Below are 27251 nucleotides of genomic sequence, written 5' to 3'. Positions count from 1 at the left end.
ATGGAAAATTCTGGCAATTGCCTTAAACTGTTAAAAGACAAAGGAGTTCACTTCCAGGTTGTAACAGCGCCACCTGGTGATACTTTTAATTGTCCTGACTGAGGGCTACTTGGAGGAATATTAAATCCAGATTGACAGTTCTGCAACTAAAGGCATAAATATTACTTCTTGGTGCTCATTAACTCTTTGTCATATTTTTATAACACTTCCCAGTTTTGTCTGGTTAATTTTTAATTTGATTTATTGGGGGGCTTGGTGTGTGTTTTGGGGAGTAGTCATGTATTTTTGTTTTTAATGTGGTCAACTACACAGTAAGTTCTCATCTGACACTGTAGATAGGTTCTACAACTTAAAGTGATGTGTAGTGAAACCAGTTGTACCGTAGGGTAATTGATACAAAGAATAGTCAAGTTCCTACGACACCACATCAAAGTTATAGCAAGAAAAGATGTTGAATGAGAACAATGTTATTTGAGGACATACTGCATTTATTTTTCGGAAAAGAATTAATTGGGTACCAATTACAGCTGTCCCTTGAACAACACAGGTTTCAGTTTTAAAATCCTAGTATGAATGAACTCATGCAGTTCAGACCTGCATTTTTCAAGGGTCAACTCTCGTATTAAATAATAACAATTGTCGTTATGTATTTAATGTTCAGTCTTCTGAAACTTGGTATCTTTGTCCCTCGTGCCTATAGCCACTTCAACCACAGATGCTGTAAGTCCTGCCAGCACTGTGATTACCAGCAGCACCACAGCCGCGCCTGCGAGCACTTCCACTCATGCAGGTGACAACACCTCCACAGCCTCGCCCACTACCCCGATGACACCCCCGGGTGCCAACAACGCGATGCCCACGACACCCCCGGGTGCCAACAACGCGATGCCCACGACACCCCCGGGTGCCAACAACTCGATGCCCACGACGCCCCCGGGTGCCAACAACTCGATGCCCACGACGCCCGCGGGTGCCAACAACTCGACGCCCACGACGCCCGCGGGTGCCAACAACTCGACACCAGCGCCTCCTAGCACCGCAGCTCCCACAGGTACTGACAACACAACGCCCACACTGGCTACCCCAACAGCTCCTACAACATTCGTAAAAGATAATTCCCTAGGAACTGTCCTTTCAGTGACTTCCCACAGTGTCACTTCGCCAAAGACTTGCAACCCAAACCCTGACACCACCAGTAAGAGTGACTCCCGCAAAAACACCTCACTGAGGGGTCCGGTTTGTGGAGGGTGGCAGGCAGACATGCTCTGCTAGAATAGGGAATAGCGTATAAAGAAATGCAAGGTTTCCTGGGATATGAACCCTTGGAATGTAAAAAAATCTGAGTGAAAAAGGCTAGTGGTGTTGTCAGAGACCCTAAAAGTTACTTACGCGTAGTTCCATTCTGTTCTCCTTTTTTTACTAATCATCCTACCTCAAGCTATTTGCTTGACATAAAATGTTTTTATGAACTTGGACTTTATAAAAACTGCTTCTGTAGTTCCCCTCTCTCTGGGAGGTTTTTGGAAATAGTTTCTGTTTCTCTGTGAAGGTGAGGCCCAAATAGGCACCAACTCTTCAGCTCACTGGGCTAGCTCCTTTACCTGAAGAAAGAGTCAATTCTACTCCGCCTCCTTATCAGATGTTATCAAAACACAGAACAAGTTATGACAGTGGCTGGTCATTCTAATCGGGGAGTTTGAGCCAATTTGTGGAATTCAAGCCTGAGGGATAAAAAGCCAAACAACAGCAGTGCGCAAACCGTCCGGGGCACAGCCAGGGTCATTGTCTAAAGAACAGATGTTCTGGGGGTGCTAAGAGTTGACCTCAAGCCAAAGTCATTGAAACAGAAACCACCCGACTCACTTCCCAAAGCATGGTCTAGAATAGGGGTCAGCCAACTTTACTGATAAAGGCACACTAGTACACACTTTAGGTTTCGTGGGCCACCCCAGGGTCTCTCTTACGACTACTCCACCCTGCCATTTTGCCATAAAAGCAGTTATAGTCAATATATAAATGAATGAACCTGGTTGTGTCGACAATAAAACTTAATATATAAACAAAACAAACAAGATTGGCCAGATCTGGCTCCTAGGTTGTAGCTTGCCAACCCCTAGTCTAAAAGAATCCTCAGGCTTGAAGGGTCCGTATAAACCCTGCTCTCCTCACAAAGGAAAATGGGGGCCCAGCAGGAGCAGCAACTTCCTGTGGTCAGAGAGCAAGCTGAGTCTTCCCACACTCAGATCTTCTGTCTTCCCCAATGTCCTGAGATAGATCTAAAAATTGGATGACTAAGCAAATGGATCCTGAGCCTGTATCTAAGACCTTGTTCACAGTCTTTCATGTTTGGAGAGGCCACTCTGAAGGCTAGGTCAAGGTCAAGGTCAAGTGGGACACAGCTAGCTACACAGTCAGCTCTCCTGGGGCCAGGGAAGGGAGCTCTTCTAAGGCATTTCTCATTCCCCAGACTTCCGCTGTGCTCTGGCCCGATCACTAACTGTGGGAAGTGGGGCAAGCATCTGTACCAAGGTGTAACTGAAATAAGTAGCCACCCAAACCTTCCAGCCGTAACGTACAGTGACTGGAAGGTTTCATTCCTGGTCCACCAGACAAGCCACATCTGTCCTTTATTGCCAGAGAGAAGTCTTTCCAGCAGTGACTTGTCTGCTGGGTCCAAAGTGGAGCTTCACTCTGTTTCTTGCCTAGATTTCCCAAATCATCATTGCCACGTGATTGAGTCTTTTATTTATTTATTTTTTAAGTAATTTTTTAAAAATAAAAATATAATCTCTGGGTTTTTTTTTTTAAGATTTCATTTATTTATCTCTAGAGGGGAAGGGAAGGAGAGTGGAAGATAAATATCAATGTATGGTTGCCTCTCGTGCATCCCCTGCTGGGGACCTGGCCTGCAACCCAGGCATGTGCCCTGACTGGGAATTGAACCGTGATCCTTTGGTTCACAGGCCCGCACTCAATCCACTGAGCTACACCAGCGAGGGCCTGATCGAGGCTTTTTTAAAAAGCCATTTATTTCATGTAGAATGTTGGGTTACATCTTCTCAGTGGGTAACCCTTACTGTTGTTCACAAGATACTATACTACTGCACTATGCCTCCTTTTGTCCGATGCAGCATTTTTTAAAACTTTTTAAAAAAATTTTTAAATGGCTTCATTTTTTAGAGCAGGCCTAGACTCACAGCAAAACTGAGAGGAAGGTACAGAGATTTCCCATATGTCCCAAATGCTACGTATGCACAACCTCCCTCACTGTCAACATCCCAGCCAGAGGGGTATGTTTGTTACAGGCGATGAACTCACACTGACACTCCATCCTCACCCAAAGTCCACAGTTTACGTTAGGGTTCCCTGGTGGTGTTGGTACATACTATAAGTTTGGGAAAATGCATCTTTATAGTATCATGTAGAGTTTTGAAAAAAAAAATCCCATCTTTGTAGTATCACATAGATTATTTTCACTGCCCTAAAAGCCTTCTATGCTCCACCATTTCATCCTTTTCTCCTTCCAACCCCTGGCGGCCACTGATATTTTAACTGCCTATAGTTATGCCTTTTCCAGGATATCATGTAGTTGGAATCACACAGTGTGCAGCTTTTCAGGTTGACTTCTTTCACTTAGTAATATTCATTTAAGTTTCCTTCCTGTCCTTTCATGATTTGATTATAATTTAGCACTGAAAAGCTCATTTCTGTTTTTTTTTCCTCTGAGTAATAGTCCACAGTTTGGGTGCACCACAGTTTGTTTATACATTCACCTACCAAAGGATATCTTAGTTTCTTCCAAGGTTTGGACATTTATGAATAAAGCCACTACAAGTATTAGCGTGTAGGTTTTTGAGTGGACGTATGTTTTTAACTCCTTTGGATGAATAGCGAGGAGTTCCACGCTAGATCACATGGTAAGAGTGTGTTTAGTTTTGTAAGGAAGCCCCAAACTGCCTCCCAGAGTGGGGCACCATTCCCCATTCCCACCAGCCCTGCTGCTCCACATTCTCGTCAGCACTAGTTTGTTTTGTATTTCTAAATAAAAATAAATTAGGCCCATTGTTATGGAAAAAGAAGCTTAAACCGGGTAAAAAGAGATGCGGTACAAATAGGTGCAGTAAAAACTAAATCTCCCTCCCATCCTCAATCCCTAGGACCCCCGATTTCTGGTTTCCTTCCCCAGAGGCCAGTTCTATGGCCAGTTTCTTGCTTCTCCTTCCATAGGTAATCTACACAAATATAAACACAGGTATTGTGTTTTTGTGTATTCCCCTTTCTTAATCACGAAAGAGCCTGTTATATACACTAAAAATCTACCTTATATGTAGATTTTTTTTAATTAAAAAAAAATTTTTTTTTTTAAAATCTAGTTCTACCTATAGGTTCATAAGCATTCAGACAGTTCTGAAGGTTGCCAGACACTTAATTTATTCAGAATCAAGGCTCAGAATCATTTCATTGGAAAGAGATGAAGAGCGGGGCCAGCCAGGATCACCATTTGGCCACCAGCCTTTCTTCCTTGAACCCATCTAATCTCTGGAGACAGAAAAGATGCTGCACCCGTCCTAGTCTGTGAGTCCCAGCCTGTGGTGGAGAAACAATTACAATGTTATTCTCGCCACTTATTCAAGTCGTCCACTCAGAAAGCCAGAGAGTGGAGTGGCATTTCATCAATTACTCTTAGAATTTTCAGTGACTTAATCCACATTCTCCCCTTAACAGTCATTTCCTTTCATTATGGATCTTTATACCATGGGTGCTAACATGGTAAAACAGCATATAACATCCAGTCTCTTTTGGGAGCCTCCTGCCTATTCCTCCCTATGAGACAGGTATATACACCTTCCTTAAAAATATGATGCCTTCTATAAAATAGTTGTGGGAAGCCCTATCTAGTGTTAGAAGATCAGACACCAAGGTTCTAGAAGGTCCCCGAGGCCCAAACACTCCTGCCTCCTTGGGTTAGCAGATTACTCTGGACACACCCTTCCCCACCAACCTCCGGCCTTTCCTGTAGACAAGCAATTGTTCCTGTATTTAAGCAACAAACTCACGAGATACATTAGAAAATGTGTACTTGTTTCTAGCTTTTCTAAAGGTATGCCCTGAAATAATACAACCAAGGAATAGAAAGTGCCCAGGAGGCGGGCATGAGAATTGAAAAGTATGTTTCTGGGTGTTATTTGCTATTCTGTGGATTGTTCATCTCTTTCTGTTCCATCTCAGATCTTTGCCGAGATGATTCCTGTGCCGGTGGCTCTTACTGTGTTAATCTGAATAATACACATTTTTGCCAGTGTATACATGGGTATTACTATAATTCTTTCAGCTGCAAAAAAGGTGAGTTTCAAAGGATGAACCCTGCAGAGCTGCATCTCATACCTAAAGTGGAATAGAAAACTTGAACTAATGGCCAAAAGAGCCCTTGGAATACTAGATAGAGGGGAAAATTTGGAGGCAACAAAGGCCAGCAAAGCAGAACAATGGCTCCTGCCTTTGTCTCAGTGGAACCGAATGTGAGTGGAAATGAACTGAGTCAGGTGTGTGGGCTAGACCTGAAGTTCCCTTCACTTCACCTGCTCAAGGGAACGGTGTCATGAGAACAAAATGAGAACAATGGGCCCTGAAAAAGTATCCAAAGACTGCAGGAAGCAGTGCTGTTACCAGGGGCAACAGCACTGTTACCAGTGCTGTTACTGGTGCAGGAGAAGGTGACCTGCCTGAGACCACATGGGCCGACAAAGCCTGCGAGCCTGGTCTTCTGGGTTTGGTCAGTTCTCTGTTGTAGGATTTGCTTGCCCCATAACAGCAAATCCCATTTTTAGAGCCTTAAGAGCCTCTCAGGTCTAGAGATGGACTTCAGGAGCCAATCACCATAACCTTGACATAACACTTTTTTTTATTAAATCACTTATGTGCTATGAAGGTCCAAGGCTATTTCTTGTGTAATAAATTTTTACCTGTTCTGTGAATGGGAAATAGCCCCCTCACCAGAGCAGATCAGTTGTACAGAGAACAAATGCACAGCATTGGCCTCAGGGATTAGAGATGTTTGGAAAGCCAAAAGGATGTTCTTTTGTTACTAATAATCTCATTTCCGGGGATCCTCTCTAAGTAAACGACCCCAAATATAGAAAGCCTTGGGCATGGAGACATTTATTACGACCTTTTTTGCCCCCTTTTAAATAATTAAAAATGCTAAAAACAGAAAGTGACTAGATCATAAAGGGAACATATATTTCAGAGGATATTATGCAGTTTTAAAAAATAATAGTTATAAAGACCAGGTAATGATTTGGAAAAATGATTCTTGTTTAATAATTGGTAAAGAAGATTTATGATATAAACTTGGAGGAATAATGATATAAATCATTGCACAGGGAAAAAAAGGAGCTGGGAGAAATACAGGTTTCTCTATCTACCTGAAAGTAGGTCATTCTGATGAAATCTTTTGTAAGGTGAAGTGGCGTAAGATGAAAAAGCAATGGCTTTGGGGCACATCTTGCTAAGGGATGCACAAAATAAGTCGAAACAAGGCACAGACGCTCGCAGACACTGTCCAGAGCTGTGGCAGCTGCGTGCCGGGGTGCCGCGTGCTGGAGTGGGCAGGCCGCTCTGGCTGGGCCGGCTGTGCGCCACCTCTAGAACAGCTGCCTGCAAAACAAACGCTGAATGCTAGTCTCAATTTTCACCTTTTTTCACACAAGCGAGAATTCTCTTATGGTTCCTGTTGGTGGTGAAAACAAGTCCTACCGTAGGTCTTTCATAAAAGAAAGGAATTTTATGCCTTTTATGTAGAGGCATAAAGTAAACTTTTTGAAAAGTGGGGCCTACCTCATACCAAAGTGTTAGGTAGGGTGGGATTTGGGGTAACATTTATCCTATATCATCTATTATATATATTACATATGATATACATCATACATCATATAGTATCATTTATCATCTAGGCTTCCTGTAGCATCATCATATAAGGTTTAGAATTTTTTTAAAGTATGATGCAAATAAAATGAAAATGATCCTCTTTGCATTAAACATTACAGAAAGATTCTGCTTGAATTTCAGGAAAGGTTTTCCCTGGAATAATTCAAGTAAAAATACCAGACACATCTGACCTGGAAAATGAAAAGTCCATAAACTATGAAATCTTATATATGGCAGTTACCAAATTTGTAAGTATTTTCCAACCTTCCTTCCTGTATAAGTGTTCTTCATTCTAACACTGAGTTACAGAGCATAAAGCTGATGTTCCGGTGGCTCACAATGGTACAGCTGCCCCATTGTCCAAGTGGTGAGATGTATTCTCATTGGTTGGTAAACAGCAGCTGTCCTGAGCCCCTTGGGTGCCCTTGGGCCTCCCCGTGACCCGGCACTTCCCTGAGCAATGTCTGGCTCAGCGGAGTGCCATGCCAGCCTTGCCGTTACATAAGCTATTAGAATGTTTTTAATGGACAGGTCCATATAATGATTTTTTAAAAGGTTTTATTTATTTTTAGAGAGAGGGGAAGGGATGGAGAAAGAAGGGGAGTGAAACATCAATGTGTTGTTGCCTGTCGCACACCTGCTAGGGTCTGCAACCCAGGCATGTGCCCTGACTGGGGATCAAACCGGCAACACTTTGGTTTTCAGGCCAGCGCTCAATCCACTGAGCCACATCAGCCAGGCATTAATGATGTTTTAAAATGAATGCTTTCCACAGAACTGAAAAGTTTTGAAGATGTTCCTTTTTACATTGTGATTTGCACACATTTCTGTACTAGTTTGACTTTTTTAATGTCTGAAAGAGCAACTCCATCTGAATTAATTTCTGTTCCTTTTTTCCCCGTTGTCAAAAATGTCAAATTGTACAAAAGCTTTTTATTTTGGTTATTGCGAACGGCTATGTCAACAGGAGATCGCCATTCCAGAACCACAGCTGGTGGCCCTGGAAGGGCTTGTAGGGGGCGGACAGCCAGTGTGTCTCAAAGCTTCATCAGACTTCAGAAACTAAGGTCTTATTTGATGACAATGTCTTTCAATTCAGAATTACATCATCACAAAAGAGTTTCACTATTAGAAATGATCAAATGTAAAAGATGCCAAACGATTTTGCAGATTGTACAGAGAAAACCAGTGCTCATGACAGAAGGGCCAGTGCCCAGCTCTGCGGGCGTGGACCCCCGGCTGCCAGGGCCCAGGGCTCACCAGGCCCCTTTGTTGTACCTCCTGTGCACAACAGGCTGGCTGTCCGTGACCTCTCCTCTCGTCCTGAATCTACATTCCTATTTGCCTGCTTGGATGAGAGTCGGCACATTGAAGAAGGCAACATCGATATGTTCCTATTTCCAGGGAGCCCCTTGATTTTTCTCATGTGACTTTACTGGGCAATGGCCACTGTGGCCACTACACTTCCCAAACGTGCTTTGGGTATGAGTGTCCAAAAGGCCCTTCCAGCTCCAGGCCTATGCCTTGGTCTTCAGAGACCAGTGTGAGTATCACACCAGACTCTCCTCGTGTGAGACTGGGAGTTTCTCCCTCCTTGGCACCCCACACCGTAGTCCACAGTCAGCTCTGAGTCTCAGTTTCCCATTGAGCCAGCCCTGCTTGTGCCGCCCACCACCTTCCTGCAGATTCTCTTCATCGGCCTGTCTTACTGGTCTGGTTGGTCTGGTTGACTATTTAATTCCTCAGCTGTAGGAGTTTCTTGCAGTCTCATTTTCTGGCACTTCTGATTGTTTATTGATTTTAGATGGGTTGTTATCCTCCTTTTGGTTGTGCAAGGAAGAGAAGGGTTTCTACCTGCACCTCTGTCTTGGCCAGAACTCTATTTGACATATTTTTAAACTATATTGATTGCCATAATCTTTTAAAATGTGGGGTTCCCATGGGGAGAAAAGTTTTAAAAAGTCATGGATCATAAAAAGGTTGCATCAACCTAGTCCAACATTCATATAATAAATATAGAGAATGGGACCCGAAAATGGGAAGATATGTCCAAGTTCACGTGTTTCACATGTAATTTATTCAATATTCAGTCAACCAATGTTGAACGTTTCGTTGAGATTGCACTCTGCTGAGTGCTGTCGGGTAGCAGTGGAGGAGGCTGTATCGTAAGAAGGAGAAAGCAAACCCAATTCTTGACATCAATGAACTTCTGTTCTCACTGGGACCCTCAGCCCACCTCTACCTTATCCTCACCTTTATCTCCAGCTGCTTCTCCACAAGTATCTAGAGTTGTCTCTGTCCTTAGAGCACACCTCAAGCCTGATTAGATCCACATTTCAGCCCACAAAGCCATCTCATTTTATGCACACTGTAGCCCTACATGGTAGGAATTACTGCTATCTCAAGTTTCCCATGAGAAAAGTAAAGGTTCAAAGGAATTAAATTATGCAACTTATGGAAGAAAGTTTCCTTGAACTTCCATGGTAGATCATATCACTCTGGTACTTACCTGACTCAACCACATGGTGCAGTTACTATTTGGCCCAGGGCTGGACCAGCCCATCTTTGTAATTTCTAAGTCCCCTCCAAGGCAAGTAAAGAAGTGTTCCTTGGGTACATGAATGCATGCATGACACAGGCATGGAGATAAGTGTAACAAATATGCAAACCTTGACTGTGACTTTAAGAAGACAAACTTAATAAGTTAGTCACCTTAATTTGTAAGAGTATAATTATTGATTTGTCTATTTTGGGTGTTCATCTTTTTCTTAGGTAACCCCGACTTATATTCTTACTGTTTTAAGGCAAAAATGACTGAAAGGTGTTAGAGAGCATGTCAAGAATAATCTGCTGTGATGAACCATGGATTTAACACCACAGATTTCCTGTGATGTTAAAACCTAAATACACGATCACATTCTCCTCCTCCCCCCACCCTTTGTAGTTGTGATTAAATCTGTTCTTCTCTTCCACAGTTTAAAGATGTATTTACAAATTCTGATTACGGACAGACTGTAATTGAGCAAGTAAGGTAAGTTTGCTGTGGACCAATGGGGCACTTTGGAGTCAGGTGTGCATTTGTTTAACTTCCCATTATCTCCTGAGTCCCCTGTGCAGCACTATGGCCCTCTGGGGGGGAAGTCACAAGTCAGGAAGAAATGGTCAGTCTGAGGTCACATTCACCTTGGTATGTGGATGGGCAGAGTGTAGCCTGGCAAGGCACTGCCTGTGACTGGCTATTCAGCAATTTGCACACATGGCCCAGTGCATCACCTGGGTCGGTGTGATTGGTTTGATCTCTTGATTACAAACCACACCTGGCTGAACCCTGGGATGTGCATTCCAGGGAGCCAGGAGGAAAATCAATGGCTCATGGTCATCTCTTCCCTTGTATGGGGGGAATGAGGGAGTTAACACCCAAATCTCACACGTGGCTACAAAAGGGCCAATAGTGAGCTCTTGCTGCAGCAAGAACAAGTGTTCATTGAGCATATCACTGTACAATGACCAGTATTAAGTGCTATGTAGGGACCCAGAGAGGCAAAGGATTCTCGAGAAGGTAGCGATTTTATTTCAGCTTTGACTGAAGCACATGGACATACAAGTGCCACGGCCTGAGGAAAGAATGCTCTAGTCTAGGATGAGTGAAATTCTGTAGAAAAAGCAGCCTCGACGTATTCGTGTTTTGTGGTTTTACTATTGCATTTACCTTCATAAGCTTTGTCAAATTCTTTGTGGAATAAGATACAAGCTGTATTTATACTTACAAATTCAGAGAAGGCCTCCTGAAGGTGGTGAGTTTTGAGCATGATGGTGAGTGAGGGGCAAGTGTGATTGGCAGCCAGGACACCAGCAGGCAGACTAATGAGAGGCACAGCGCCTCGGGGCAAGGAGCAGGCAGCAGACAGAGAAGCTGGGCCCCAACTCAGAGGCTCTGCAGCTGAAGATTCGCGACTGCTGGAGGGCGGGGCATTGTTTCAGGGCTTGCGGTTTGGTGCGGCGGAGGACAGGGAGTCCATGCTTTGAGCACCACTGGGTAACACAGGAACAGTGAGGCGTGATGGCTTCGGCCAAATCAGTACTTGAATCCTGGTCTTAGCACATTCTGGCTGCATGAATTGGCAGCTGTTTTCACCTCTCTGAACATCTCTGTACCTGGGATAATCGGATCAACTTTCCTGGAACTTTGGGAAAAATAAATAACGTTTGAAAGACTCCCTGCACAGAGTTCCTGGCACATAGACGATTTCAACATGTGTTAGTTCCCATCTGTTTCCCTTCCAGAATATGGGACCCTGCAAGTGTGATGGACAGCTGGTCCCACAAGGTCATTTAGGGGTTTCCCTGAAATCGTGGCTCTCCTTTTGTTACTAAAACAGAGCCAGGGGTGTTAGAGGCAAACTTTTACCTTGAGCTCCATGTCCAAGTCGGGAACTACTTCCAACACGGGACTGTAGCAGGGTGAATGGACCTTAGTCTCACCTAGGAAAAAATGTCTTAGGCTCCAGTCCGATGTTCTCACCTTTGAATCCCCAAGATCTGTGTATTTGCTACTAATATTGGGATTGGAAAGACCCTCAGAATTTCCCTCTCAGATCTCTCTTTGGACAGAGGCAGAAACTCAGGCTCAGGAAAGCTGTGACTGACTGGCTTTGGGCCACAAAAAGTTGTGGTCATCCTGGGTCTAGACCTCTGGACTCTGAACTCCAAGTCTAGCCCTCTGGTCATGACACTATACCTTCTGTCACTTGAGTACACAGTGGCTCTCCTAAGTCATGAGTACAATGTCTTGCCTCCTAAACTGGAGTGTGAGCTAAACGGATTCTTTGAAAGGATGAATTATAGATGGCATTTCTTTCCTAGCCCAACTGTAAATGTATATCACGCATTTCTGGTCATTTTTTAACTGATAAAGAATAACTTGTGCCCTGGCTGGTATAGCTCAGTGGATTGAATGCGGACCTGCGAACCACATGATCGCGGTTCGATTCCCAGTCAGGGCACATGCCTGGGTTGCAGGCCAGTTCCCAGCAGGGGACGAATGCAAGGCAACCATACATTGATGTTTCTCTCCTTCTCTCCTTCCCTTCCTCTCTAAAGATAAATAGATAAAATGTTTTTTTTTAAAAGAATAACTTGTATCAAGGATGCTTTTTCACTGCCATCTGCCTTCTCTGCCACCTCCAAATCTATCATAAATTAATCATGGGAGGCAATTTAAAAGAAAATCTGAAGTGGCTTGGTTTTTTGGACTCCTGTTTTTGTTTGTTTCTTTGTCTTTTAGAAGTTATTAAGTTGAGGAAATCTTCTATTTCTAGTTTAGGGAGAGTTTTTATCATGAATTAATGTTGGGTTTTTCAAATGCTTTTTCTGTGTCTATTGATATGATCATGTAAGTTTTCTTTTTTAGCCTATGATATAATTGATTAAAACAATTAATATTCTTTTTCTTTTGTTAAACTTTTATTGTATTTTTTCCATTTCCACCTAGTCCCCTTATACCTCCCTCCCCCACCACAAACACCACCATGTTGTCCATATCCATGAGTCCTTTTTCTTTTTTGCTCAAACCTTCCACCCCTAACCTCCCCACACTGCCCCTTAGCTGTCATCCTGCTCGCTATCCATGAGTCTGTTTCTATTTTGCCTGTTAATTCAGTTTGTTCATTAGACTCCACATATGCATGAAATGATATGGTATTTGTCTTTCTCTGATTGGCTTATTTCACTTAGCATAATGTTGTCCAGGTCCATCCATACTATTGCAAAGGGTAAAATTTTTCTTTTTATGGCTGAATAGTATTCCATTGTGTAAATGTCCCATAGTTGTTTTATCCACTCATCTACTGATGGACATTTGAGCTGTTTCTGTCTGTTGGCAATTATAAATAATGCTGTGATGAACATAGGGGTAATTATGTTTTTTCAAAGCAATATTTTGTGTTCCTTCAGATATATCCCCAGAAGTGGGATCACTGGGTCAAAAGGCAAATCCATGTTTAATTTTTTTGAGGTATCTTCATACTGCTTTCCACAATGGCTGCACCAGTCTGTATTACTGCCGTGCAAGTGTCGTGAGAATATGGAGAAAGGAGAACAGTGAAAAAGAGTTCTCCTTTCTCCATATCCTCACCAGCACTTGTTTTTTTTGGTTTTGTTTTTAATTTATTGATGATAAGCATCCTGACAGGTGTGAGATGATATCTCATTGTAATTTTAATTTGCATTTCTCTGATCATTAGAGACATTGAGCATCTTTTTGTATGTCTATTGGCCATCTGTATGTCCTCTTTGGAGAACTGTTTATCCAGGTCCTTTGCTCACTTTTTAATTGGATTGTTTTTCAGGGGGCAGTGGTTTTGGGGGGGGGCCAGGGGGGTTGGTGTTGAGTTTTATTTGGATTCCCTTCTGAGGTGATCATTCCTAAAAATGGAATTTGGTTAATGTTTGGATTGTGCTGATTGTTCGGAAGAACCAACATAGCTGTAAACATTTTCCAAGTAGGTTGGCTATGTTTTTGAGCTTTTCTATTTATTCAAAAGTCAAAGTGGAGTGGAGAGAAAATGCTGTACAGGAGAAGTATATCCAGAGTCTTAAAAATACACAGCCACAAAACAGATAGAGGGAGAGTTTTTAAAAGTCCTTGTATTTCTTTCTCAGGGGCTGTATTACTTGATTCCTTTGGGACAATCAAAGGGTTAGAACTTGGCTCAGCTATCGTTAGGGCTCCAAACTGCAGTGCTGATTAGAGAGTCTTACAGTGTCTTGTTCATAGCAGACACTCAGTATTCGGTGATATGATTTGGTAGGATATGCTCATGTTTCCAACCCTCATCCCTCCTTGTTCCAGTTCTCCTCTGGATCATGCATATGCAGGCCCAGTCCCTTACCCACTTTGCCTGCTGACTTCCCGGCCCTTCCTAGGAGGGACCCAGACTCTGCATGTTTGCTCACCACTCTCTGTGCACAGGGAGGAATACACACTCCTCTCTCTCCAAGTACAGTTCTGAGGTTTAGCAGCCCAGGAATAGACTTACTCTTGCTTTTCTACGGAAAGTGACAAGTTACTATTTCAGATGTTGCTTGTTCTATTTCTGGTTAGTTCTAGGCTCCTAGGATCCTAAACATGAGAGTTCACAGTTATCCTCCAACAGGACATTGTTTCAGCCATCGATTTCCTCTGAGAACACACTGAATAGAGATCTCTGGGCCCTCTTATTGCAACCCCAATCTTCCATTCTGGGCCCCCCATTTGGGGATATATCTGTGGATCAGGACTGGAACTGGGAAATTTGGGAGTACGGGAGGTTTGAAGACCAAGTTGTTGATGCTTGAATTGAGTTCATCAAGTGATTAATTCATTTCATTTTTAGCATATCTGCCTCAGCAAGATCTCAAATGCGTGCTGGTGACAAGGTTGTGACTGCAACAGTGGTAAACCTTTTTGCAGAAGATACAAAAGAAAATGAGACGAGCATATCTAATAAAATTCATAATGCAATTTCAAGTAAATCAGACATTACAAACTATGCTAGTAAGTACTACATAATTTTATTCAAAGTTTACCTAAGCACTTACCTACCTTTGTGGGAACTTATTCATTGCATGGGAAAAAGGGGTAAGAAGAACTGGACAACGGAATCTGTAGATGTCTCCGAGTTTCCTTTTTACCAGTCCATCCTTCTACCCTGTCTTCTCTCACTTGGCTTCTGCTCCTTTCCAGCCACCTCCCAAGTCATCAAGCTGACCAGTTTGTTTCTCTGTTTGGAAGGTAGTCTTGGACAAATAGCCTCTGAATAGGAAAAGATGAAGCAAAGTGAAACAAGAGGACTTTACCCCAAGTCATAGCTTTCTAAATGATTGATTTTACCTGCCCTGTTCTCCCTTTAGGCAGGCACACAAACCCACAGCATAACTGCAATAGTTCACTTTTGCTGTGTTACAGACCACCCCAAAACGGAGCGGCCTACTTATTTATTGCATTGCCATTATTCGGTGGGTCAGAATTTGGACAGGGCTCAGCTGGGCAGTTCTGCTGATCTAGGCCATGCTTGGCTGCTCTCCACTGGGCTCATTTAAGCAATTGCCATTAGCTGCTGGGTGGGTCAGCTGAGGTCTGACTGATGTAAGATGGTTCAGCTAATTGGTTTGTCTCTGCCTCACATGGTCTGTCAGCCTCATTGGGCATGGATGGATACAGGAAGGCATGAATGAATTGACACTATCACAGCAGTCGTTAGAAGTTCCTCATCTCACAGGCACCTGTTAAGGCCAGCCCTGGTGGCAAGTTTGTGTGACTGGTTCTCAGTCCTGTTTGCCAAATCCAAAGGCCTCTATTAAGGCACAATTGACTTGAGTTGTCCGTAGCATTTGCCACTGGTACCCTGGTACCCTTCCCCTCCTGAAGTCCTCGTCTCCACCCACCGTTCTCTTGATCCCCTTCCCACCTCCCTCATCCTTCTTTTTGTTCTTCTAAGACCCTTTCCTTAGTCTCTTGCATTTTTGCTTTCTAATGATTGTAACCTCATTGGCCTAGTGGGCAAACTTCCTTCTCTTTCTAAAAGTATGAACAAATCCTGTTCATTTATAGTTTTTTAGCACCTTTTTTCTTGCTTAAAGATTTCACAGAGATTCTCACTATTCTCTCAGGACCTGGGATGTAAATGCTCTGATAAAACACTTAAAATTCTGTCACAAAAGATGGGGCTCCCCTGTAAATCTCTCTCTCATCGGGCTGCAGTCCATTTAGCAGTGTCCATTCAACCTTTTCCCATCGAAGTATCGTTTCCTGGCAGAAGAGGCTGGGATGAAAGAATTACAGAGCCATTCCGGTTTTCATGTTATCCACCAACGTCACACCAGCCAGGCTTGGCCTTTCCAGGGGCCTCCCTAGCATGAAACACACACACACACACACACACACACACACACACACATACATCTCTTCATTTGTTTGCCCATTTTTTCACTTTAACCCTTTTCTCTTTGTTATTGAATTTTATTGTTGTTATTTTGGGTTTTGGGGGAAACCTGAGCTCATCTGAAGCTCTAAGGTTTCTCTACCACATTTTTAATATTCTGTCTTTGGTTATAAGGCCTTCTTTCCATATTTTGTGTATGTCTTATTTGACAGCTTCCTGTGCAAACCAAGGCAGTTTCTTAAATTACCAGATCCTCTTCCTACATTTTTTTTTGTTTTTATAGCTCATTTAGCAGCTACACTGTTAGAATTACCTTTTCAGACCTTCTGATTTTCTTGAACTATTTCACCTTCCAGAGTCTCATGCATCAGAATTACACCTTTTCCTTTCTGAACATTTTAATTTTTACTCTGAAACGAATCTCTCTCTGGCTATCACTTATTTCTTGTATTCCAAGGGGACCATCACTTCTACCTGCCAGTTGATTTCTCCTTGGGTCAGAGTTGGTGTAGAGGAGCAATTCATGCAATCAGAACCTCTACTCCCTGGAAGAAGAAATTGTCAGCAAGGCAAGGCGAACCTTGTCATGCATTCTGCTTTTGGCTAAATGAGACTTCCAGCAAGTGTGAGGAAATTTGAGGGTCCCCATCAGCATGGAGACTGACTCAGCATGGTTGCTGGCTAAAAATAACCAGTGCATTCTCCAAGATAAAGTTGGGGTCCCCTGCACAATTCTCTCATTTTGGCTCTCCTTCATAATTGCCTTGGCTCTAACCCCTGGCATGCTTGTCACTATTTGTCCTTATTTTGAAGAATTGCCCTCTTTTGACAACTCCTCTGAACATCTTGCCCCTCTGAGACCAGGCGTGCACTCCTAGATTCATTAACACATTTCCAATTTGTGCAGATTGGAGGGGGCCACTGAAGCATGAACCACCCAGCAAAGAGAAGGGAGAGGCTCAGAACTGTTAGGGGGGAAGCTCCTTTTCCTGCTTTCTGCTTCTGCAAAGACAGATTCTCTCTTCCGTGTCAAAAGCTATAGATTCTTTTTCTCTAGACTTAATTGGAGGCACTTTTAAATTAGCAGGTGATTAAAGAAGGTTTGTTATGGTCTGGGATGTTTAGAAGAGAGTAACCACATGACTTTTCTGCCTCCTCCTATTCTCTCCCCCTAATCTAGTCTCAGATTCATCTTTTTATTTCTAATGCTTTCTGACCTGCTTCTAGACTAACATTCTTTTTAAATTTTATTTTTAAATTATAGTTGACATGCAATATATTATACTAGTTTCAGGTGTACAAATAGTGATTAGATATTTATATACCTTATGAAGAGATCACTCTTAAGTCTAGTACTACCATTCGACACCATACATAGTTATCACAATATTATTGATTGTGTTCCCTGTGTTGCACTGTGCATCCTTATGACTATTTTTATAACTGGCAATTCATACTTCTTAATCCTTTCACTTCTTTTAGCCACTCCTCCCATCTCCCTCCCTTCTGGCAACCATCCATCTGTTCTCTGTATCTAAGAGTTTGTTGCTGTTTTATTTGTTTATCTTATTTTTTAGATTCCAGATACATGTGAAATCATATAGTCTTCATCTTTCTTTTCCTGGCTTATCTCACTTAGCATAATATCATCTAGGTCCATCCATGTTGTCACAGATGGTAAGATTTGTATGCTTTTTTATGGCCCAGTAATGTCCCGTTGTATACATGGGCTACCTCTTTACCCATTCTAGAGCAACGTTCTTAAAAGACTGCTTTCTCACGCTATGCTTCTGCTCAAAACCCACCAATGGATTCTCAGGCCTGTAGGATTAAAGTCATTGTACTGAGTCTGGCATTCAAACCCTGCTGCACCAATGAATGGACAAAAGAATGATTATTTGTTGAGACTCCTGCAGTGGGCTTGCATTCACGTTAGTTCATTCAGTTCTCACATCGATCATGTGAATCAAGAATTATTAGTCCCATTTTATAGATGGAGGGAACTTGAACCCACCAAAACTCAAATGACTGAACAGAGAGAGCCCATTGCCAATAAATGGCACAGCCAAGAATTCTTTCTTCCTCTTTACCACACTGCCTTTTCCCCACCCAAATACAACACCACTACTCCCTGATAAGAATTCTCTGCATCTTTTTATGCCTTGTTTACTCTTCTTAAAAAGGCTTTGACTCTTCTTTGACTGTTTAAATTTTCCCTATCTTTCAAGACAGCCCAATTCCCATCTCCTCCACAATGTTACCTTTAATTACCTCAGCCCTTGAATTCCCATTGTTCTTAAAAGTTGTTAAGATTGTTCTCACCTGAATTATGAGGTGATTGAAGCAACAATTCTCTATGGGTTCAAACCTGTAACTCTAAAGAAATGGGACCCAAAAGTTATGTAGCTACTGTGTCCCTTATAGAACCCAGCACAGAGCTGGGTGTGAAAGAGATCTTGAACTTGAACCTGATAGCACTGCTTTGGATTGAATTAATTTGAACTGAATAGTGTAAGGAAATAGTCATGGAAAAAAGGATTGGAGAGTTGGATTTTAGAATCCCAGAGTATCATTTATTGAATCCTAAAACTTATTAAAAGGCAATTGTAACAATAGAGTGGGGGCTTTTACCAGTTGCTTTATCCACACTATCTTGCTGAATATATATGTGAATTATTTGTGCCCTTCAGGCCAAGATCGGTGTGAGTTTTATGGTTGCGTAAAGAAAAATGACTGCAGCGATGGTTTTCAGTGTGAATGCCAAGCAGGGTATGAAAGACCTAACTCCTACACCGCTACGTGCCTGCGTAAGTGTTCCACCTGCTTCTAAATGTTCTTCACGACTCCTACCCTTTCTCCTTTCACATTTGCAAAATACAAGCTTTACCACTCTGGGGTCCACGTGCATTTCAGATTCCGAGGAATGTGAGTCTTGGCTTCAGGCACGTGGACCAGAAGTGTGGCTTTGGTGGCAAGCCAGTGAGATAGCCCACGAGCATTCACAGGGGGCATATCCTGTGCACAGCCAATGAGACCCTCATGTGACCTAGAAAAAAATGTGAAGAAAATTGTATTCTGTGACATATCACTTTGGGGCAAGAGGTTGTTTCTGAAAATCACCCAGATATCACTCTGTTTTGCAGCTTTAAGTCGGAGGTGTCCTTATGCCTGCAACTCAAAACCCAATACACAGTGCCTGGTGAAGGAAAATGGGAGCCCTGATTGTGTGTGCCTGGCGGGCTACAAGAAGGACGACCATGAGAAATGTCAAGTGTAAGAAAAATCATTCCTTTATTGTCTTGCCATAGAGAGAGCTTATGCATGGGGTGAAGGATAGAAAGGGTAGCGCTTGCCATGTGGGGTTAGGGTCAGGAAGCTGGTATGCTGGCATAGGCCTAGAGTGTCATCATCATTATTGTCACCAGCATCATCAGCATCAGTAGCTTTGAACATTCTTTATGTGCCAGGAACCACACTGGGGAACACCTCTCACACAACGGCACTGTCAGAAATGTATTAGTTTCCCATTTTCAAGGGCAGAAACTGAAGTTCAGAGAATATAAGTAATTTGCCCCAGCTCACAGGGCAGCAAATAAAGAGCCACTTGGCCTTGCAGTCTGAGGGCGTCCCACTAGGCTCCAGGTCCTGGGGTTCAGCTTTGCCTGGGTTGCTGAGGATTCCTGGAGCTCAGGGGATGGAGCGTTCAGTCAGTAAAAAATGAGACCGTGTGGGGTTGCATAACCAACCACCAGCCCCCCACCTTCCAGAGCTCCATGAAAAATGCTCAACTAGAGAATGGGGCTGGAAGAAAGAAAAGAAAAAGAGGAGAAGGAACAGGGAGGAGAGAATGAAAGAAAGATGGAGAGGAAGACTTGGCCGTTGGGTGGGAACTCTGCCATGCTTCCACGTGCTCTTTACCATGGTTTCCTGTGATGAATTGTATTTCAGGTGTGCCTTTGGTTACAATGGAGTCAACTGTGAAGACAGTGAGTATAAAAGTTTTACTTCATTGTTAAACGCCTGAAAAACATTAATCACATTCAGAATTCAATCTGGTCTCCCAAAGCCTCTGGCTCCCTTCGTGAAGAGGGAGAAAATCTGCCTGCAGTTTGTCTTCTCGGTCCTGCCATTCTGCCCGTCCCATCCCCGAGTCACAGGCAGCAGTGCCCTTGTTACAGGAACTCCCAGAACTCTGCCCATGAGGTGGGCTGGCGCCTCGGACAAGCCCCCGGTCAGCCCAGGGTGTCCTAATGCTCTGTCCATTTTCTACGTTAGGTTAAATATGCATTTTGTGCTACTAGAAAGAATGAAATACCAGTATATTCTGAAAAGGTCTGTTGTCATGGGAGAGCAAAACTAGAAACCAGACATTCAGATACTCAAATCTCGTTGTTTCAGAGCTATTTAGTGGTTCAAGATGTGTTGTAAATGCAGTTGCTTCATTTCCTCCCACAACCCACACCGAACCAATTGGGACAATGCTAACTTTACATTTTAAATTATTTTATATTTAAAATTGCACCCAGTGAACTAAAAGATCAGTGCTCCAAGACGAAGGAAATATTTCTGCTGGCCTCCCAGCCAGCCCCAAAGTTAATGATGAGAAATGCTCTCAATTTCTACTGTGTTTCGTGGTGAGGCTGGGTTTGCTAAACCATTTCTTCCTCCTGGGCTTTCACCACCCACACTGATAAAATGAGAGGTTTGGGCTGGATGACCTTTGAGGTATTTTCCACGCCTAAGTCCTGTGGCCCCATGAGTCCTCGTTGGAGGTGGCGCACAGGACAGTTGTGTTGCAGAGATGAGTTGTCTAGAGAAGCACTACCTGATAGAAATATAATGTAAGTTTCATGTTTAATTTCAAATTTAAAAATTCTAAGCAAATTTTTAAAAGTAAAAAGAAACAGGTGAAATTGATTTTAATAACATTTTACTTCACTCAATATTTCAAAACTCTTATCCATTCAACATGTAATCAATATAAAAATTATTCACAATATATTTTACAGCTTTTTCAAATGTGTTCGAAGTCCACTGTGTCTGTTACACTTATAGGCCATTTCACAGCCATATTCCAAGTGCTCAGTAGTGCTAGACAGCAGAGCTAGAGAAGGAGGTGGGTGGTGACGAACCTCTAGGCTCTTCCCTCACCAACTCTATCAAGCCATTTCCTAGCTCCGCAGTTAGTGACAATTTAAATTCCCCCAGTTTATCATCCAGGTCAGGTGTGGCGGGCAGGCAAAGGCAGCAGAGCTCAGGAGAGGGTCCTGGGTTGTAATCCCAGTCCCCACAAAGCCCAGGAAGCCCTTGCCACCATGGCCTCCTTTGCACATGTGGCCTTTTATCTGGCAAGGCTGGCTCTTCTGATACAGTTGGGGTTTGGAGGTGAGGGGGGCATTTGGAGGTGAGGAGGGAGGGTTGAAAGAGGCGAGCCACCCATCCAACCTGGCCCTGGAGGAGTCAGAGATGAGAGCCACTGGTCCTCACAGCCAGGAGGCCCTGGGAACACACGCACTTGTGGGGCAGACAGTCGGTGGCTCCCTGTTTGTGGATACCATGCCTATTCCTCTCTGCTCCCTTTCAGACTTTCAGCTGATTCTCACTGTCCTGGGCGCCACTGCTGGCATCCTCATTCTTGGCATGGTGATCGCACTGATCTTCACGAGGTATGGAATGGAAACGTCCCAGTCCTGGGGCGCAGCAGTCACCAGTGTGACATTCTCGTTCCCAAATACACACAGTCTTTCCCAGGCAAGAGAAGGGAAGTACGACAAGGCTTCTCTAAAAGCACTGAATTTTTTTTCTTACCTTCTGATTGTATAAGCCCTACGTGATCACTGAAGAAAGTCTAGAGAGAATAAAAGGAGAAGGAGCAGAATAAAAGAACACCCATAAAACATACCACCCTGAGGCAACTAACATTTTGAAATATATCCTTCCTGGTTTTTCTCGATCTTTTCAAAGGATATTATGTACGTAATTTTGTACCTGTTTTGTTTTAAAAAGTTGTTTAGGTTATTTTTGCTTAACACTATAATGTGACATAGCAACCGTTTTCTTGTGTCATTTTCATGAAGTCAGCCCCCTGCCCAGGACCCTGCTGCAAGTGACGGAAAATCAGCCTCAGCTGGTGCGCCCTGAGTTTTATTCACATGAAACATTTGCTCTGCTCTCCTTAAGAACTGAAGGAGGCTCCACTCATTCATTCAACAGATACTTAGATACCCTGCAGTTCCCTCCACCAATGGGGAGAGAATGCTATTACCTACTCCATTCTAAATGTGCCAAGTGCGGATCCACTTTGATGAAAAAAAACAAGCTACTTTATAAAAATAACACTTTGGCAAATAGGTATTTTTTTTTGCACTATAATGTGAGGGGCTAAATAGATTTTAGGTTCCTAAAATATTTTGTTTCTTTGCTTTTTAAAAAATTTCTTTAAGCTAGTAACTCTACCCCACGGATAATTACAAGGACAGGCAGCTGGGAACCGGGAATGTGCCCTTCCCTGTCCCAGGGACAGGACCAGACCCTTCCGATTATGAAGCAAGGCTGTTCCTCCTTTCTCGTGAGGATTATCTCTTGTCCTGGGCCTCCAGGGCTCTCGGGGGCTGCTGCAGAGCCCGTGGCCCTGGGACGGCCATGCCTCTCAGCTCCTCCTTCCTGCTGGAGAGCTGTGTTTGCCCTGAGCTCCGCCTCAGATTCATGGTTCTCGGGAACACACCCCAAGAGTTATTTCTTGTGCATTTTGAAGGTGAGGAAGTCCCTCCCCAGGCAACTTAGGCAGGAGTGTTCTCAAAGGGCAATAACTGTTGTCAGCGGGGCCGGCCATCAGGGTCCGGGGTGAGTGGCTCTTCCTTTACCACATTCTCAGTGTGACTGACGGTGTGTGACTGTCACCCCGGGGAGGGCCCTGTGGGCATTGTGGATGTAGCCCCCACCTGCCGCTGCTACAGCCTAGGGTCCCGCAGGAACGGCCCTGTGGCCTGTGGGGCAGAAGGAAGAGCAGGGTCATGGCCAGAGTTAACTGGGGCACGTGCCTCCCTCATCGGCAAGAACTTTCATTTGGCTTTAAATGCTTGAGAGGCCAATACTGAAAGGTATTAAGACTTTCATACCTTGAACTTGCTTTATTCACTAAGGTGAGCCTATAGACATTGACTTTCCTTGAATGTGAAATTATATCCCAAATCATCTTTTCTCATTGACTTCTATTATTATTTCCATAAATAATTCAAAAGCACATTCAAGCATACTAACATCCTTAGCAGAATTTACACGGACTGGTGGAATTAGATGGCAGTGTTGAGTCAGCATTAGCCTTCTGGTTTTGGTGGTTACACAAAGCTTTTAAAGAGACTGTCCTTAAACTTAGGGAATCTACGCTGAACGAAGTAATGAAATATTGTAGGGAATGGGTCATCAGGTCTGCAACTTCTTCTTAAGTGGTTCAGAAATGCGAACAACTGGGGAATCTGGGTGATGATGTATGAGGACTCTGCCTAATATTTTTTGGTATCTCACGTGTAAATTTGAAAATATTCCCAAATTTTAAAACATTTTAAAAAAGAGTATTCACATTTGCTTTCAGACACCTGCCATTGTCAGATCCTAATTCCCGTTACTCATTACAGATCAAAGAAAACGAAGGACACTGAAGAACAGAACTTGATTGAGAACGACTTTCAGCATCTGAAACTGCAGCAAACGACAGGCTTCGGCTCTCCAGGGGAACGGACAGGCTTCCGCTCTCCAGCGGAACGGACAGGCTTCGGCTCTCCAGCGGAACGGACAGGCTTCGGCTTTCCAGCGGAACGGACAGGCTTCGGCTCTCCAGCGGAACGGACAGGCTTCGGCTTTCCAGCGGAAGGGGCCATCTTCCCCAGAATCACAACCGGCTTCCCCAGAGACGGTGGGATGCAGAACCCCTATGGAAACTCCAGAGGCATGCCCCGCCCTGACTACTAGGTGAGTCAGTGGGCTTCTGTTGGGCTTTTCTGAGTGAAATACTCCAGGGTAGAGTAGGGGCCTGGCCTACTGTATCTTCACCAAGCCCTGGCTGCTTTGCAGGGGGGGTTTGTTTTGTTTTGTTTGTTTTTGTTTTTTATAAAAAGACAAAGAGCAGAAGAAGTGCTCTGCTATTTTAAAGAGCCGCCTCTTGGTCCCTGACACTGACCATCTATGTGATTTTTGCTGTATCGCTTAATTCCTTGGCCGCCTCTTTCCTCAGTTGTTTAAAAAAAAAAAAAAAAAAAGACAAGCAGCAGCTTATATTAAATTCCTGTAAGGTCCCTTGTAAATACAAGCTCTGTGGCTATGACTCCAGTGGTTGTTTGGGGTTGAGTTACAGTCCCCAGGCCGTGTAACTAGGATGTAGGTTGGGCCTGAGGAGGACTGATGGGTGTGTACGGAGCTCGGTGGATCCTTGCCAGCAGCCCACGCAAATCTCCCCTTTCCTCCTTCGCCCCACGTCAAGGCAACTGATCACTTTGTAAAGAGGTAAGGCAAGCTAGGCTGGTGATTGTTTATGTCCCATGGAGGGACTGTCAGGGAGAACAGGTTGTGCTTATCACATCTGTATTGGATAATCGTAGCTGGCATTGCTCAGTGCAGCTGACCCACAGGAAATGCTACAAGGAGGATGCCTGTAAGAGGCGACTCTCATGGGCAGCGTGACAAGGGGACTGAGACAGCGGAAGATGAGATGGTGACGGAGGAGGAGACCGGGGTGGGGCAGAGAGGAGTCAGGAAAAAGAAGGCAAGGAGAAAACAAATTTTTTTTTTAAGTAAAAAGGAAGGAAAAATGGAGAAAGGAAAAGAAGAGAGTAAGAGTTGGGCACACCCAGAAGAGTAGAAAAATAAAGAGAACAAAGGGAGAGGGGGACACAGAGACCACTGGGGTGGGGGGGCGAGGAGGACAGGAGCAGGCTCCGAGGTCTCCATGTGAGCACAGTGCCCAGGTGAGCACACTGCCCTTTAAGGATCTTAACACACTTGGAACTTTCTGGGGAAACATGACTTATTTTTATTTTAAAATCTTATGGTTATGTTGTACATAAACTTCCCTTTAGTCAAGGAAGTCTAAGTAATTAATGTGTGTACAAAGGGATGATTTGAACAGCGTGTACCGCATTGGGTCATACACAGGGTCCAGCCAGCAACAGCCGTGAATGCACGCCCTGTGGGAGCACCTGTTGGCCCCGCCTACGGTGAACCTTAACCTCCAAACTCCTTAAAATTCTCCTTCCCTCCTTATCCCTGGAGCCCTTACTCTGAGTACAACTAGCAGGGGTGTCCAACCTTCTGGCGTCTCCAGGCCACACTGGAAGAAGAAGACTTGTCTCCGGCCACCCATTAAGTACACAAACACTAACAAAAACTGATGAGCAAAAACAGGTTTAAGGTAAATTTACAATTTTGTGTTGGGCCGCATTCATAGCCATCCTGGGCCACATATGGCCTGAGGGCCACAGGTTGGACACGCCTGAAAGAGAGCCCTTTAGCGGTAGAATAAGTGTGGGATTTAGAGTCAGACTCCAGTTCAAAGCCTCGCCCTTCCTGTTATGGACTGCGTGTCCTCAGGCAAGTTATTGGACTTCTCTGGGTTTGTTTTCTCATCTGTGAAATGGATGAAATGAATCCTATCTCACAGGACAAAAATCTAGCACTGTGACTGGTTCTAATTTAAGAATAGTATTCAAATAATGTTAGCAATTTATGAATCTAAATTTTCTCACATGTTTCTCTTGGTATCCTTGTTTTCTAACAGTTTTTCTTTTCCTTCCCCCCTTCTCTCTTTTTTGTCTAGAATAGGAAGAATCTGGAACTATCCATGGCCCTCAACCCACGGTGTGGGCCTGTATTCTGGATAAGACACTGGAGAAGCGAGCAGCATTGGAGATCCGGCCTTTGCTACTTTTCTTCCATCTGATATCTAGCTTCTCAGAGTGGAAGTTGTGAATGTTTGCAAAGACTAAAGCTTGTTTGCTAAACACCTATGGAATTAAACATGCTTACACACTGTTAGCAGTTACAAGACAGTTGATTTTCCCCAAGCAGCACAACGATTAGGGCTTTGTTTTGTTTTTCCTGGCGAACAACAGTAACCATTTCCAACCCAGGGGAAAGTTCCCTAAGGTTGTTTACTCCGGGGAAAATGTGGCTCTTGAGTTGATGGCCTACTGATAAGTAACCTAATTTTGGGAGACTCTGTACACATCAGCTGTGGCAGTTACAGGCTGGGAAGAGACACCATCTTTCAAGGTTCTCCTTCTATCCCTCAGCTGTAAGGATTTTATTACCCTCAAAGCAGCAGGTGCTTACGACCTGGCCTCACACCAAGAAGACAGAAAAAAGACATGTCTCTGCTTTTTCAGGAGGACCAATGAAATACAGGACCTTTCTGTGAATTAGGAAGCTTGCCCAAGAAATGGCCATCATGGGGTACAGGCTAGAGTTTTTGAAATGCCACTCGGTAGGAGAGACAGAGAGAGAAAATGTGACCAGAGGCAGGAGGAACAGAGGCAGGAGGAAGCTGGATTGGGAAGATGAGGAGAGAATACACATGACCCACCTTTGTTCTCAGATTCCCCTCCCCTCTCTGAGCAAGTAGGCACTTCCTCTAATTCATCCCCACCCAAGACTCAGAGCCTAAGAAAAGGTGTGAAGACAAAACCCCCAGGAGCAAGAACTTGAAGTCACTCAGAATTTGCGGGCATTCTGTCTGGCTGACGGTGAGAGAGAGTGGTGCCCTGACTCTGGCTGCCCAGCCTGGTGGTGCAGAGTCCAGGGGGACTTCACTCAGGTCTCAGCCTTCAACGCCAGCAGAGGCCCAGCTGTGGTCACCAACGCATGCTCACCCAAGCATGGTGCAGCCACAACCAGCACAGGCTTTCTCTAACGTTGATAGTGTCCTTATTTATGTCTAATGTCTGACCTCCTTGCAAGTTATTTTTGTTGTTATTATTATTGGTTCTTGACTATTCACATGAAAAGTAACAAATAAAGTATCTTTGGTAGATGGTATCCTTCCTTGTGTTCCTTGTGTTTGGGGCTTTTGGTGACGCACAAAGCAGTTAAGTCTCACTTTCCATAGCAACCATGACTCATGGCCAACTGGATTGACATCTGCTGTCCTCCTGAGGGGGCTGTTGGATGACCTAGGGGGTTTCTGATCAAAGAGGAGATATTTTCAGCTGCTTCCTGGCATACATCCCACTCCCCTCCCATTATGAAGTGGCCAAGCGTTTCGGGTGGGCATGAGTGCATCCTCAGCTCCCAGGGGTGGGCTTCGATCGGCCCAAGCCAGTCAGTGGAATCCCAGCCCTGCTCGCTGCAGTGACTGCCTTTAGGGTGAACACTTGGCATAAGGCTTACGCCATAGTGGATGCAATTAGAATGCAG

At 43.9% G+C, this 27251-nt stretch overlaps 1 protein-coding gene across 1 annotated transcript; it reads left to right on the top strand.

Annotated features, from left to right (window-relative positions):
- Window positions 1–825: 825 nt before the first annotated feature.
- Window positions 826–26870, top strand: MUC13 (mucin 13, cell surface associated). Its single transcript, XM_037033706.1, has 12 exons — window positions 826–1051; window positions 5230–5343; window positions 7069–7175; window positions 9903–9958; window positions 14301–14461; window positions 18539–18655; window positions 18992–19121; window positions 19797–19834; window positions 21433–21514; window positions 23483–23562; window positions 23698–23816; window positions 25662–26870. Exons 1-11 carry the CDS (start codon window positions 826–828, stop codon window positions 23814–23816), a joined length of 1230 nt encoding a protein of 409 aa, XP_036889601.1. The 3' UTR covers window positions 25662–26870.
- The last annotated feature ends 381 nt before the right edge of the window (window positions 26871–27251 follow it).

This window comes from Sturnira hondurensis, unplaced genomic scaffold (genome assembly GCF_014824575.4).
Source record: "Sturnira hondurensis isolate 20B ecotype Veracruz unplaced genomic scaffold, ASM1482457v3 Scaffold0021765, whole genome shotgun sequence".
Taxonomy (NCBI): Eukaryota; Metazoa; Chordata; class Mammalia; order Chiroptera; family Phyllostomidae; genus Sturnira; species Sturnira hondurensis.
Note: the sequence above shows the minus strand (reverse complement) of the source record. Positions and strands in the feature narration are given on the sequence as shown.

What these genes read in the sequence shown, in the direction of transcription:
- MUC13 (XM_037033706.1), top strand. Translation starts at nt 826, where the DNA reads ATGACACCCCCGGGTGCCAACAACGCGATGCCCACGACACCCCCGGGT. An exon ending in ACTGTAATTGAGCAAGTAAG is followed by an intron (nt 9,959 to 14,300) that starts GTAAGTTTGCTG and finishes TTTCATTTTTAG; the next exon opens with CATATCTGCCTCAGCAAGAT. An exon ending in TGGAGTCAACTGTGAAGACA is followed by an intron (nt 19,835 to 21,432) that starts GTGAGTATAAAA and finishes GCTCCCTTTCAG; the next exon opens with ACTTTCAGCTGATTCTCACT.